General features: G+C 42.6%; 1 protein-coding gene across 1 annotated transcript in view; it reads left to right on the forward strand.

The window, feature by feature from the left end:
• Positions 1-14,732, forward strand: part of LOC126413122 (synaptotagmin-10-like) — a 605,847-nt gene that overhangs the window by 8,157 nt on the left and 582,958 nt on the right. Inside the window, exon 2 of the mRNA XM_050083014.1 lies at positions 4,836-5,089. Within this exon, the coding sequence (XP_049938971.1) occupies positions 4,836-5,089 (254 nt within the window). The remainder of the gene's footprint in view (positions 1-4,835; positions 5,090-14,732) is intronic.

The following is a 14,732-nucleotide window of genomic DNA, read 5'->3' on the forward strand; positions in this document are numbered from 1 at the left end:
ATTCTTGTCTGGGACGTTTCAACGGACATTGTACAGGATATCGCAAATTAATCCCGAACATTGGCAGTGAAATAATCCTGCATCAATTACCGATATCCCTTTGCTTTCAATCATTACAGATGCCGTGTGTCTTGTAGGTATACACTTTCAGGAAACATTGACATCTAGAATGAGCAGTTTGTGAAGGACCTACGATGCTAGCGCCCGCGTGGCGCTGCAGTCAGGTGGCTTTACGCCTATCACGCTAGATGGCAGAGGCATCGTTTCCACAGTTCCAGGTTCTTCATTTCATTGTAGCTCAGCCAATTACCACGAAATGTTTGTAAATTATATATATATAAACGTTCCTCGTGAATCACTCTACCTATTACTGAAAATCAGATGAAAGTCCCTACTATGGTTCCTGAGATTTTTGACGAATTACGATTGCAATGTAAGTCTGTAGTAGCAAAAAAGTACTTTCTTGTGAAATAATTATCCACTGCCGTTTTAGGATTTTTTTTACTTTACTTGTACTGTGGAACCTTGCTTCATTCCAAATTTCATAATTCTAGGTCAACGAGAAGTACTTTATAGGTTTTGACGAGTGAGCTTCTAATTGTTACAATGCTCGCCTTAAACGACAATGGATGCTAACGTTGTACCTCTGCGAGAAATTTTTGAGAAAGTTGACCATGAGGTAACCTAATGGGAACAGAACAATCAAACTGAGATTCGTTTTCGAAACACTCCAGTAGAGTATAACTAACAGTAAACAAGTGGGTCAGGAACAGACACTCTCCCAGCACAAAAGCAAGTTGTAACATTACATATTAATATCGGTCGCCAGCCTAATAAGGCATTCTTGTGTCAAGCAATTTAATGAATCATAAGTCAGTTCTAAGGCTAACCTAATCTTCCTTGACGCACATATTAAATTCTTTCTTTATATTTGTTCACACAATAACCTAACCTGAAGATAAATGTGCTATTAACTAGTAAGTCATACAAACAAATGACCAATGAGATAGTAAACAGCAACATATGCCTCTCAACAAGACGTACCTTAAATGAAATAGGTACAACAGTTTATAAAACCACATGAAACTAGTAGCAATAGCGAATAGGGTAAGGCTTGAAAGGATACTGAATTTAAATCAGGGGGTCTGCTAATGATCACACTCTATAACATCAGTTCTTAGTACAGGCTCTCTATGTATGTGAATTAACCAACTTGCATTAGAATAGATAACACAGTAAATAGTTCTTTCTTAAACTCGGTTTAAAGCAACTAAACAGAATGCCAATCTAACGACACTGGCTCTGAAGGAGAATTTGAATTTCTTCATTAACTACCTGGCCTTGTACATAAGGGCCATTAAACTTTCATGGTTTGAAGAACCATGCTCATTAATGAAACTAAAGTATGTATGAGAAATGGTAAGCACTCTTATCCTTAATTATTAACTAAGCAAAGCACAACTAACTATAAATATTTAAATAACAAATGTGCTTTGATAAGCAGTCTCTTGACCTACTCAAAAATATAATTGGCTGTGCAGATGACAACACAGCAATAAATTTAAGTTCAGTCGCTTTCTCATAATAAATAAGGACACCCGGAATTAAATTCACTAGGATAGGATTCCTGTCCAGGTTTGTGATTTGGGATAGTCACGGTTGTAAGATATAATTTTTAGCAACACTACGATTATTATTACAATCAACCAAATTTCACAAATACCTGGTCCATTTACAGAGTGCCAGATGTAAGCAATTTCGTGGAAGGCTGATGGTACTGATGTCGTAACTTGCAGTAGCTGCTAACATGGCCGCGATGCAGTTATGGCAGTACTGTTGATCTCGCCGTTTTATAGATCTTCTTGGAGTCGGAATTATAATTTTGTAAGGCCAAAAAACCGTGCCATGATAATATTATCACCAAATACAGCATCCGAGGCCCACAAATACTGCTCTTAAGCTCTTCTGGCCTAAAAACTCCAAGAATATGATCCACAATGGTCCGCTACTGCCAACGAGGTGTTAACCACAGCACTGCTCAGCCCAGACTCCTTACCTGTCACAAAGGACGAGTTGCCACTTGCGCGTCAACTACATCTTTTCCACTCCGCCAGGCTATTTCCGTAGCTGCGGGGCTTCCCCACATCTTTTACATTCAACACTACGTTCCCTAACTATGAACCAAGTCATTTATAGTACATTATATGACAATAATACTTGTAGTTATTTAAATTCACAAGCACTTTTTAAACAACATCCTTCAAAAGTCCACATAGCTAAAAAATGTATACATTGTCAAAAAATTTCCATGATAAATACTACATTCTTTATAAGCAACACTACAAAATGATATAGACATTTCGACACAGATACAGAATACGTCGAAAATAGGTGTTACAAGCTTTCGACTATAAAAAAAATGGCCGTATCTTTTGATTTCATTGCATTACAAGCTTAAGTTTTTGCACCCCCAAGTGACCAGAAACTTTAGTATGTGACGTAAAATTCTATTTGATACCTCTACCCACTCATGAGACAAAGTCGTCTTAATTGTCGGACAGACAGACAGACGGACAACAAAATGATCTTATAAGAATTCCATTTTTACCGATTGAGACACACAGCCCTAAAAAGGAGCTGGTAAAATACAAGTTAATTAAGCCACAAATCAAACTAACTTTTATATAACGTATATACGCTACAGAATAAGTCACGGAATAACTCGTCAACTTAACAGGCCCAAAGAGGCGCTAGTAGTGTGAAACTATGTGCGCCCTAATTGTTGGAGCTTAAGTCTACAGTTAACTGTAATGGCTTAATATTGGTAACGTAAATCACAAATATAATATTAAAACATCCAAAATATAAAATCTATTGTGGAAAGCCTATTCAGAGTGAAACTAGTAAGAAAACTAATACAGATAAGCTGGACGTGCGTTACAAACAGAATAGTTGGTACCTGCTTTCCGATATGACGCACGAATATCAAACTAGTAGCTAGGAGTTCGTACATGTACACTATACAGCTAGAACAAAACAACTGTTAAATCAAACTATTATTAGACAAGTGAGCCGGCAGGCAAATGGACCCATCCACAAAAAATTAGTAAAGTGGTTTCTATAACAAACCCTTTCTCGAAACATTTTCTCATCTGGTATGATGTCGCATCTCAGGTTTTCTTGGTGTGATCGATTGATTATGTACTTCTGACTTTCGAGCCGACTTGTTTTCCATTTTCTGCACAGTATTTGAACGACTAACCCAGCCGTCCTGTTGAGGTGCTGCGAGTCGTGTTGTGTATGCTCGCTGCCTGCACTCCAACCAGACTGTTAACTGTTGTTGGTTTCGCACCGCTAGTCAGCTGTCTGTAAGTTCGACTCCCGCCGTTCAGTACGTCAGGTGCTGCAGTTCTGTTTTTCAGAGCCCGTTCCTTAACACGCATATTCTCTCAGCGTTTTCGAGCTCTGATGGGTGTGGTTGGTGGCCGGTGAGACTTTAATAAATTGAGTACTGGACTACAACCTCGGTCCCTATTTGTTAGACTTGCTGACGCCTTTAGTTCGATATAAAACGACAGGAGCATCAAATGGCGTAGAGTACGCCAATAGTTGAATTCATAAACAACTATAAATGGCGGTGTGAGAGCAAGAATAGTTCACTGGCTGATTGGAGTCCAGGCAGCGAGTACAAACAACAGTACAACTCGCAGCTGAAGAAGACAACCGATAGCCACAATATTGCCAAAAAAATCGAAAAAGCAATCCGGCTGAACAAACTGAAGTAGACCATTAATCTTTTATGATGTCTTTTCTCGTTTCCTTTAGCCTTTACCTTTTTTGGGGGTTCCATATCCTGCCAACATTTCCTAATGGTAGTTTGATTTATCTATATCTGATCGCCAGCAATGTTGGCAAAATAATTATTTCTTAGCAAATATTGTTGCTAGAATGAGATTTTCACTCTGCAGCGGAGTGTGCGCTGATATGAAACTTCCTGGCAGATTAAAACTGTGTGCCGGACCGAGACTCGAACTTGGGGCCTTTGCCTTACGCGGGTAAGTGCTCTACCAACTGAGCTACCCGAGCACAACTCACACTCTGTTCTCACAGCTTTACTTCTGGCACTACCTCGTCTCCTACCTTCCAAACTTTACAGAAGCTCTCCTGCGAACCTTGCAGAACTGGCACTCCTGAATGAAAGGATACTGCGGAGACATGGCTTAGCCACAGCCTGGGGGCTGTTTCGAGAATGAGATTTTCACTCTGCAGCGGAGTGTGCGCTGATATGAAACTTCTTGACAGATTAAAACTGTTTTAATCTGCCAGGAAGTTTCAAATTTTGTTGCTGTTGTAGAATTTTCTCTCTTCTCAGACCAAAATTCTCTTCAAGTCGTCGTTGGACCCATTCTTCAGGATCTTTTTCCAGCCGCTGCAATTTTGGAGATTTGATGTTTTACCGCATTCCTTATACGATATCCTCGTGAAATGATCGTACGGGAAAGCCCCCACTTCATCGCAGAGATTCTCTTTACCATTGCTCGTGCACCGACTATAACACCACGCTCGTACTCACTTAAATCTTCATAACCTGCCATTGCAGCAGCAGTAGCCGAGCTAACAAGTGCGCCAGACACTTATTGCCTTATGTAGGCAGCGCCGTATTCTGCCAGTTTACATATCTCTGTATCTGAATATGCATGCTTATACCAGTTTCTTTGGCGCTTCAGTGTATAAGGGTTTTGTTTTTAGAGATTAAGGCACGGAACCCTAAAAATAGTGAGTAATAGTAGGTGTTGTGCTGTGGTCAAGCGACTGAGCCCGTTTCGTGCCGGCAGGCGGCTTCTCGTGGCTTGGGGTGGCGGCGGCGGGCGCCGTGGGCGCGATGGCGCTGGTGCTGCTGGCCGCCGTGTCGTACCACTGCGCCGCCACCTGGCGCTGGCTGCGCTCCAAGGCGCGCGGCGACGACGGCGGCGCCGGCTTCCTGGGCCGGCAGGCGGCCGCCGCCATCCGCATCTCGCACTCGCTGCCCGAGCTGCAGCCCGAGCCGCCGCGCTCCGAGTACGTCCAGGACCCCAAGGACCCCAAGAAGGTCAGGCCCGCTCGCTCGCTCTCCTCACTCCCTAGCGAGGCAGCTGTTTTGTCGTGACTGGCGGTCAACACTCGGAGAAACTATTCCGAGATATATGGCACTAACAAATCTCTCCTCTGTGCTATCATCTTTCTATATTCTTTTTAAAAAACAAAATTTTATTTATATTTCAACCGCAAATCACTGTTTGTTTGTTAAAATATTATCCTTTCGCAAATGCTACAGATAAAATCAAAACAAAAAAACTATAAAAAGGATGACCATCGAAAACTGAAATGCACACGACCTCTTTTAAAACAGCAGGTAACAAGTCTTTAAATTTGCAATAAATTAATACACTACTGGCCATTAAAATTGCTACACCACGAACATGACGTGCTACGGAAGCGAAATTTAACCGACAGGAAGAAGATCCTGTGATATGCAAATCATTAGCTTTTCAGAGCATTCACACAAGGTTGGCGCCGGTGGCGACACCTACAACGTGCTGATATGAGGAAAGTTTTCAACCGATTTCTCATACACAGACAGCTGTTGACCGGCGTTGCCTCGTGTCAAACAGAGCTTGTGATGCCTCGTGTAAGGAGTAGAAATGCGTAGCGTCACGTTTCCGACTTTGATAAAGGTCGGATTGTAGCCTAGCGCGGTTGCAGTTTATCGTATCGCGACATTGCTGCTCGCGTTGGTCGATATTCAATGAGTGTTAGCGCAATATGGAATCGGTGGGTTCAGGACGGTAATACGGAACGCCGTGCTGGATTCCAAAGGCCTCGTATCACTATTAGTCAAGAAGACAGGCATCTTATCCGCATGGCTGTAACGGATCGTGCAGCCACGTCTCGATCCCTGAGTCAACAGATGGGGACGTATGCAAGACAACAATCATCAGCACGAACAGTTCGACGACGTTTGCAGCAGCATGGACTATCAGCTCGGAGCCCATGGCTGCGGTTACCCTTGACGCTACATCACCGACATGAGCGCCTGCGATGGCGTACTCAACGACGACCCTGGATGCACGAATGGCAAAACGTTATTTTTTCGGATGAATCCAGGTTCTGTTTACAGCATCCTGATGGTCGCATCCGTGTTTGGCGACATCGCGGTGAACGCACATTGGAAGCGTGTATTCACCATCGCCATATTGGCGTATCACCCGGGGTGATGGTATGGGGTGCCATTGGTTACACGTCTCGGTCACCTCTTGTTCGCATTGACGGCTCTTTGAACAGTGGACGTTACATTTCAGATGTGTTACGACCCGTGGCTCTACCCTTCATTCGATCCCTGCGAAACCCTACATTTCAGCAGGATAATGCACGACCGCATGTTGCAGGTCCTGTACGGGTCTTTCTGGATACAGAAAATGTTCGACTGCTGCTCTGGGCAGCATATTCTCCAGATCTCTCACCAATTGAAAGCGTCTGGTCAATGGTGGCCAAGCAACTGGTTCGTCACAATACGCCAGTCACTATTCTTGATGAACTGTGGTATTGTGTTGAAGCTGCATGGGCAGCTTTACCTGTAGACGCCGTCCAAGCTCTGTTTGACTCAATGCCCAGGCGTATCAAGGCCGCTATTACGGTCAGAGGTGGTTGTTCTGGGTACTGATTTCTCAGGATCTATGCACCCAAATTGCGTGAAAATGTAATCACATGTCAGTTCCAATATAATATGTTTGTCCAATGAATACCCGTTTATCATCTGCAATTCTACCTGGTGTAGCAATTTTAATGGCCAGTGTTGTATATTCTCTACCAAGACACAAAGAAAAATTAACTCAAACGTCCCATAGTGACGGGCTCATTACGAAAGAATGGAGAGGCAATGTGCCGTTATCCATACCGGAGGAACTACCTTAAATTACTTTTAGGAAAAGCACACAGATTACGAATCTCGATGCGTGGATGAGGTTTTTAACTGCCTTCTTCAACACTAGATAAGGAAATGCCGTGTGGCTAGGGCCTCCCGTCGGGTAGACCGTTGGCCTGGTGCTAGTCTTTCGAGTTAACGCCACTTCGGCGACTTGCGTGTCGATGGGGATGAAATGCTGATATTAGGGACAACACAACGCCAAATCCCTGAGCGGAGAAAATCTCCGACCCATCCACAAATCGAACCCGGGCCGTTAGGTATTACATTGCGTCGCGCTGACCACTCAGCTACCAGCGGCGGACAATACTATATGATGAATCAGCTTCTAGTTTTTCCTAAAAGTCCGAAAGTTTTAAATTATGATTTAGCTCTGGGCAATTCATTATGTGAATTTGAGTAACTGTAGGAAGATAAAGGGACGATTCAGACAATATTTATAGTTAGTGTGATGAATGGCAGCTAGTTCTAATTGTTGGAAAATGTGAGTTAATGCGTACGACTAGGAAGGACAAACCTGTAATGTTCGTCTTCTGGTTGAAACCCTCAAGTCGTGTAAATATCTGGGCGTAGCGTCGCAAAGCGATATGAAACGGAAGGAACATGTGAGAGCTATGGTAGGTAGGCGAGTGGTTGACTTGTGTTTATTGAGATAATTTTAGAAAATAGTGGTTCACCTATAAAGGAGACCTCATGTAGGACGCTGTACGACCTATTCTTGATTACTGCTCGAGTGTTTCGGACGCGTTCCAGGCCGGATTGAAGGAAGACATCGAAGCAATTCAGAGGCGAGCTGCTAGATTCGTTAACAGTAGGTTCGATCAATACGAAAATGTTACGGATGCTTCGGGAACTCAAATGGGAATCCCCGGAGGAAAGGCGACGCTCTCTTTGAGAAACACTGTTGATAAAATTTAGAGAACCGGCATTTGAAACCGACTGTCGAACGATTCTACTGCCGCCAACATACATCGCGCGTAAGGACCACGAAGATAAGATACGGGAAATTAGAGCTCATACGGAGACCTACAGACAGTCGTTTTCCCCCACTCTGTTTACGACTGGAACAGGAAACGAAATGACAGGTATTGGTACTGGGTACCCTCTGCCACGCACCGTACGGTGGCTTCCGCAGTATATATGTAGATGTAGATATGTGTTGGGAACAAGCTTTTAGTACCTTGCTGGAGATGCCATCAATTGCAAGCGAGCTTTTGCTTCTGAGTGAGTTTATTATTTTCCTAACTTCAGAAGGACTGGTGGGTGGAATTTCAATTTTATCAAATTGCATAGGTATTGCCTCTTCCATACATAGGTTTGCCTTTACTAAAGAATATCAGCGTCTTATATTCTCCACAACATTTAAAAAATGATTATTAAAAATATTTTCAACTTTTGTAAGCCAGGGTGTTTACATGTTTCTTACTATTGCATTTAACAGTTTTCTCAGGGAAACTGTTTTCAAAAATACTCATAAACATATCATGAAATAACTTATATTTTAAAATAGCATCAGGTTCCCAGTACACTTCATCCCAGTTTAACTGCTGCAAGCTTTTTCTAAAATGTGCAGTCGTTAAAAGTGTTAATCGAACGCATCGTTTTGGAGAACTGTTTTGCATTATTCTATGGAGCTGTGTCATACACTGTAACTAGCTATGTCTCATAATCAGAAACACAATTCTTAACAGGATAAATGCTTATTTGATTAAAGTTATCATATTCTATAACATCTATCAGTGTGCTGCTTTCCTGTACTACCTAAGTAGGAAAACCAGTAACTGACGTCAAATTGTAAGAACTGAGTAATACTTCAAGATAATTCTTCTTATTAGACTCTTTCAGAAAATCTACATTGAAATCACCACAAATAATAATTTGCATCCCTCTGTCTGAGAGTCAGCACAACAATATTCCAAGTTTGGCAGAAATAGTTGAAAATTTTTCAGTGGAGAGCTATACACAGCTAGAATTATAAAATTACCATCGTTTAGTTTAAGCTCACAGGCACATGCATCTATATGCTCCTCTATACAAATTTTTTTAGTTTCTAAATTTTTCACACTATAACAAATTTTTACGTATCGTCTCTACATACATGTGATGAAAACTTATATCCACTTTCATTTACCTTTTCCATACTTGTGTGTTCATGATGTTGACTGGCATATTACATCTATTGTATTCTCTGCTTCTAAATCTTTCAAACAAACAAGAGGTTCATGTACATCGTTATTTAATTGCCTGATATTCTGATGCAGTACACTAACATTATTTTTCACTATACTTCTGTAAGAGTCTTTTGACGTTTTAACATGTTTAGTATCTACCTGTCTGAGCTTCTCATTAGGATTGTTCCTTTTTTTCATTCCTTTCAATGTTGTATCACTGAATACTGATCTCATCCTAAAAAAGAGCTACTTCCATTAGTTTCAGTGCACCCCTTAAAGATTTTGCTATCAACCCAACCAATTTACCCTTCCTTTTCCTACTTAGATGCAGGCCTAGTGAGATCCAACCTATCAATAGCATCAACGGGAACCAAACCCATGTCTGACACAGAAGCCGCCTGAAGCAGCTGATCCAACACCATATTGAGGCTACTTATAGAGCTCCTCAACTGGGGTCAATCATTCTGCATGTAAGCAGGCACCAACCAAACATTTGTATGGTTCGTATCAGAAGCTATGTTTACTGGGTCACTCTCAATGTTGTAACTCTGATCCCTATCAATACTGATTACTGCTCCACCTATTATCACAACATGATCCTGCTCTGCAAAGCCCTTGCATAAGGATCCTACATTCTCTACCAATTGGCTAAGACATGCACTGTGCTTGAAAAAACTTGTGACCTGGTACCTATCACCTAATTTTTCCTGCAATATTACGACCTCTTCTATGGCTACCTCCTAGCAACAGAACTTTCCCCCTACTTTCTACTTTTTTTGAAAAGTTGGTTTACTAATGTAATTCTGTTGGGTATTCATTACAGCTACGTCTACTTGAGCCTTTTCAGGTCCTGGCGGAGGTTCGAGTCCTCCCTCGGGCATGGGTATGTGTGTTTGTCCTAAGGATAATTTAGGTTAAGTAGTGTGTAAGCTTAGGAACTGATGACCTTAGCAGTTCAGTCCCATAAGATTTCACACATTTTTGAGCCTTTTCATTACTTAACTGAGGTAGCAAGGCAAATCTATTTTTGAGCCAATGATGAAACGATCAGATATCGTTCCCTTTCTGTGGCCCCTGTTCCCTTCTACCATTTCCCACTTGTCTTCACTCTTCTCCCCCCTTAACATTAACATTTCCTCCCTAGCGCTATCCAGTTCAGCCTCAAGGGCTCTAACCTTTACTTCGTGAGCAGCTATTTTCCTGTCTATTGAACATACTTTGCAATACCGTGGAAGACTCTCATTTATTTCCCATGCCACCACACCCCATTCCCCTTCCCCCCCCCCCCAAAATGAAACCATTTATCACAACAGCTGCATTGAACTCCAGAACCAACTTTCCTCAGGCAGCTTAAACACTTCGCTCTCATGGTTATTTACAAATTTATTTACGAAATTTAGCTTAGAAGAAACGGTAAACTATTATCTACAGATCCCTGGAGAAACTAAAGTTATGTAGGACACTAATAAATGTATGTACTATTAAAAAAGAAACGTAATGCTCTTAAAATTACTTTAAAATGCTAAACTTGTACACTCGTGAAGCTAGGCCTAAAGTTGCGTAAGCATGGTATGGACTTTTCGCGTTTTCAAACTAAATAAAAGACAGAAAATTAAACCTTTGCTTCCCCAAGTAGGTAAGGCTCCACTTTATATATGTCGAACCAAAGCAACTTAAATTTTGCTCTCATTAATTACCCAAATGTCTCAAGTCTCTGAAAAACTACGTCTCGAAAACCCGAAAACCGGCACTTACGAAATGTTTTGTTTTCTCGAAAAATACGTTTGGAAAAGCTAAATCTACAATCAATAATTCAGAGGAGGCGCTTATTTACTTATTTAAGCGTAATATTAACGTAATTAATGGCTGTAACAAAATTAAACGCATATCTCTTACGAGTTACGTATTCCAGCGTCTGCCGTCTCGGTCACGGCTGCCAACCTGCTTGCAAAGTGTCGAATACACCGAAGTAACGGTGAGCTGCTTAACGCTCAGTCTGTAAAGGGTGTAGTTCAGGCCGGTGGTGTTGTGATGCTTGGGGATGTTTTGTGTCATGTCTTGGACGTAATCACTTAGGTTACCGTGAACATGAACCTGAATTTTTTTTTCAACGTCCTCAGTGTCCGATAGTTGTCCTTCTAACCATATATTTATGATGTCAGTGCTATATACTATTCTGTCTTCTACGGTGACAGCAGTCATGTTTATAGAGATCAGTTCAGACGTCCCTTGTTTGACAATACTCATGCATACTATTGCATCCTGAATGGCCCGCTAAACCACCTTATCTCAGTTCAACTAAATACGTCTGTGACTTTTTGCAATAGCAGGTGAAGCACTCAACATCCACGCCGTTTGGTTGTCCTTCGGTGTCTAATGATCAATAAGTGGCCAGTCTGGTTGTGACATACCATAAGCGGCTGGTGGACACTCGCCCTTGACGAATTGAGATCGTTATAAAGGATAGAGGCAGTGTTACACGGTATTAAGCGTGATGTCTCCTGCGAATAACAGTTCTCTTCCGCCTGATGTACCTAGTTGTGGCACTGATGTTGTCTTGGACGATGGTGACGATGCTACAGTTGGTTTTTTGGAAGACGATGTTGCAGTCCTTATGATCAGCTTCAGATCACATCCTGAGTCATGAAGAGGAAACAGATGTGGAACGGGGATGTGCAGCATTGTAGCACCCCGTTCTCATGCCCGTGTTTCACAGAGCGAGGTGGTGCAGTGGTAAGACGCTGGCATAGGATTTGGGAGAGCGGCAGTTCGTATGCCCAAACGGTCATAATGATTTCGGTTTCCTTTAATTGCTTTACGAAAATGCCTTTTAAAAGATAATATCGATTTCAACTCCATATTTCCCTATTCCAAGGATGCGCTCTGTTTCCAATGACCCAGTCATGGACAGGATGTTAAACCCTAATCTTGCTTCCTTATTTCCAATTAGTTTACCTCTTGATGACCTACTAAGGTGAGGAAGCGTCGCAGCTATTTAAAAACATCCCACTATGCTGGCACAATGATATTTTCGCTCTGTAGTGAAGTGTGCGCTGATATGAAACTTCCTGGCACATTAAAATTGTGTGCCGGACAGAGACTCGAACTCGGGACAAGTGCTCTGGACAGCATAATGCACTGATTCGGTTGGAAAAGGTATCATAAAGCCATCACATCCTCTACTGAGGCAACATGGCACACAACTGTTGCAACTAGTCATTTTTATCCTGAATACTGGCAGTGAGACAGAGTTGACATACTAGCTGGTCCGGAAGAGATCTATGGACTTTGCTAGCATGGAATGACCTCAGTAACAGACAGAGAGTCCATAGAGACACGTGAATCGTATTGAGACCTAGCACATGAGGAAGCACCATTGTGCTGTCAAAGTTCCGTTAGTCGCAAACAGCCGTGTCCTGAAGTCATACACGTTGAATCACCACACCATGATGCCAGGACCAACGCCACTGTGCCTCACCAAAACAGGGGAGGAATGGGACCTCTCCCCAGGTAGCCACCATACTCGCTGACGATGATCATCCGGTGTAGCGCAGAACCGCTATTCATTGATGAGCACAGCGCGACACCATTCATCAGCAGTCCACGCTTCCCGATCACGGCACCCACTCCAGACACAGCTGTATGTGGTGTGCGGTCGACAGCAGCCTATGCAAGGGAAAATGTTTCCCTGGTCTGGTGCTACTACTCTCTGACCGATGATGCGGGCTAACACAAATACTGCATGAGTCCTTGCTGGTTCGCGGATGGCAGAGAGATGGGAAATGTTTATTATATGCTTGGTACACAATACGGCAACCGTCCATGGGATGGACTGGAACCTCCACGACGAGTATCTGTGCCCGCACGTTCCACACAATCCAACATCGACTTGCTGTCACATCTGAATGCCCTACAGATCTAGGTATTGCACTATACGGCCATCCGACTAAATGGAGTCCTATGGTGTGGCCTCTCCCAAACTCTGTCGGGTGCTGGCAACACTGTCTAACACGTGTACGTGGCATCTCCGTGCCCTTCACAACGATCACTCAACATCTGATTTTTTTTTTCCTTTATTGAGTTTCGGTTCCTTCTGGAAGGCGGCAGGCTGGCAGCAGCTTAGTACCCCGCACTTCAGCCTACAAAATTTTTAAAACATAAGAAGAAGAGAATAAACTATAAAAGCAAGCGATAAAAACGGTGACTAAATTGTAAAATGGCGGAATATTGCGCAAGTTAAAACATAACTCAAAGGGTTGGCGATGCTAATAAAATACACAGGAAGCGTACAGATAAAATAGTAGACAGACAATTAAAAAAACACGTCGAAAGTCTGGTTTCTGTTCACAAGAGATATTAAAAAAATCACACCAAGCGACAGTATGATTTCTGTTCGCAACACTTCAGAAAAGGTGCACAACAGTAAACACTCACTTAAAACATTGCACTAAAAAGTTGGCACGAAGATGACACACCACAGCCAAGGGCAGATAGGGGGGACCTGGACAGATGAAGGGAAAGAAAGGGGTGAGGAGAGGAAAAACGAAGTGGGGGGGAGGGACTGGTGGAGGGAGAGGACTCATAAGAGGGGGCAGGGGAGACACGAGAGGAAGTTTGGAAAGGCAGAGGAGGGGAATGCAAAAGGACTTGGGGGAGAGAAGGGAGGCAGAGAGAGGGTAGATGGAAAAAAAACAGGATGGAAGGGAGGGGAGAGGGATCCCAAGAAAAGGACAGAGGAAGGGAGGGGGAAGTGAGGATCAGAGTTGATAGGGGGGATAAATGGAGGGAGAGAGAGCATCCAGGAGGGGGATCAACATCAGATGGTGTTCACGTCTCTTATGTACCCTACCAGGCCTGGCAACAATGCTAAACACAAGCGACACTAATGCTATCTGGTGGCCATTCAATCTAACACAGAGAATTACGACACTAACCATCACGATATCTGTTATTGGTGTATACATGCACGAAGTTACATTGAAATCCAACCATGTCCTCTGGGTGCTTCACTTTTTTGTCAAACAGTCTATACAAAGTTTATCAAAGTGCGCGAGAAAATTCTTATCCACATGAAGGCTAGTCTCCAACAACTGTTTCGCACCCTGCACACTCGATGCAGCCAGCATTGTTGACTGAAAAGTGTATTGCTGGCAGCAATTATTGATTTCGTTCACGTCATGCTGTTCTGGAATACTGTGCCTGATTAATATTAACAGGTGCACAACAATAATAATATGTATGAAATTTAAAAAATGGTATCGTGAGCATGGTACACTCACAATCGGATTTAGAAAGGGAGTTTTCTAGGATTATTTGAAGAGGTGGACTAACGGGACAGAGTGTGTTTGAGTTTATGATGGAGAGCAAGTGTAATAATATTACAGCTGCTGTACACAGTAGGGCGGGAATGGGATGAGACAAGGATAAGATGACGAGAGAAGAAGAACAAGTGTGATTCTGGTAGTCTGAAGTGGTGGCATTGGGATGATAAATACAGCATACAGCCAGCGTATCTTATGATGGAACTGAGATATCTCAAACGGATGGATATTTTGTAGGACTGTTTAGATAAAACTGATAACGTTTTCTATGGTGGATCG

The sequence above is a fragment of the Schistocerca serialis genome, chromosome 7 (genome assembly GCF_023864345.2).
Source record: "Schistocerca serialis cubense isolate TAMUIC-IGC-003099 chromosome 7, iqSchSeri2.2, whole genome shotgun sequence".
NCBI lineage: Eukaryota > Metazoa > Arthropoda > Insecta > Orthoptera > Acrididae > Schistocerca > Schistocerca serialis.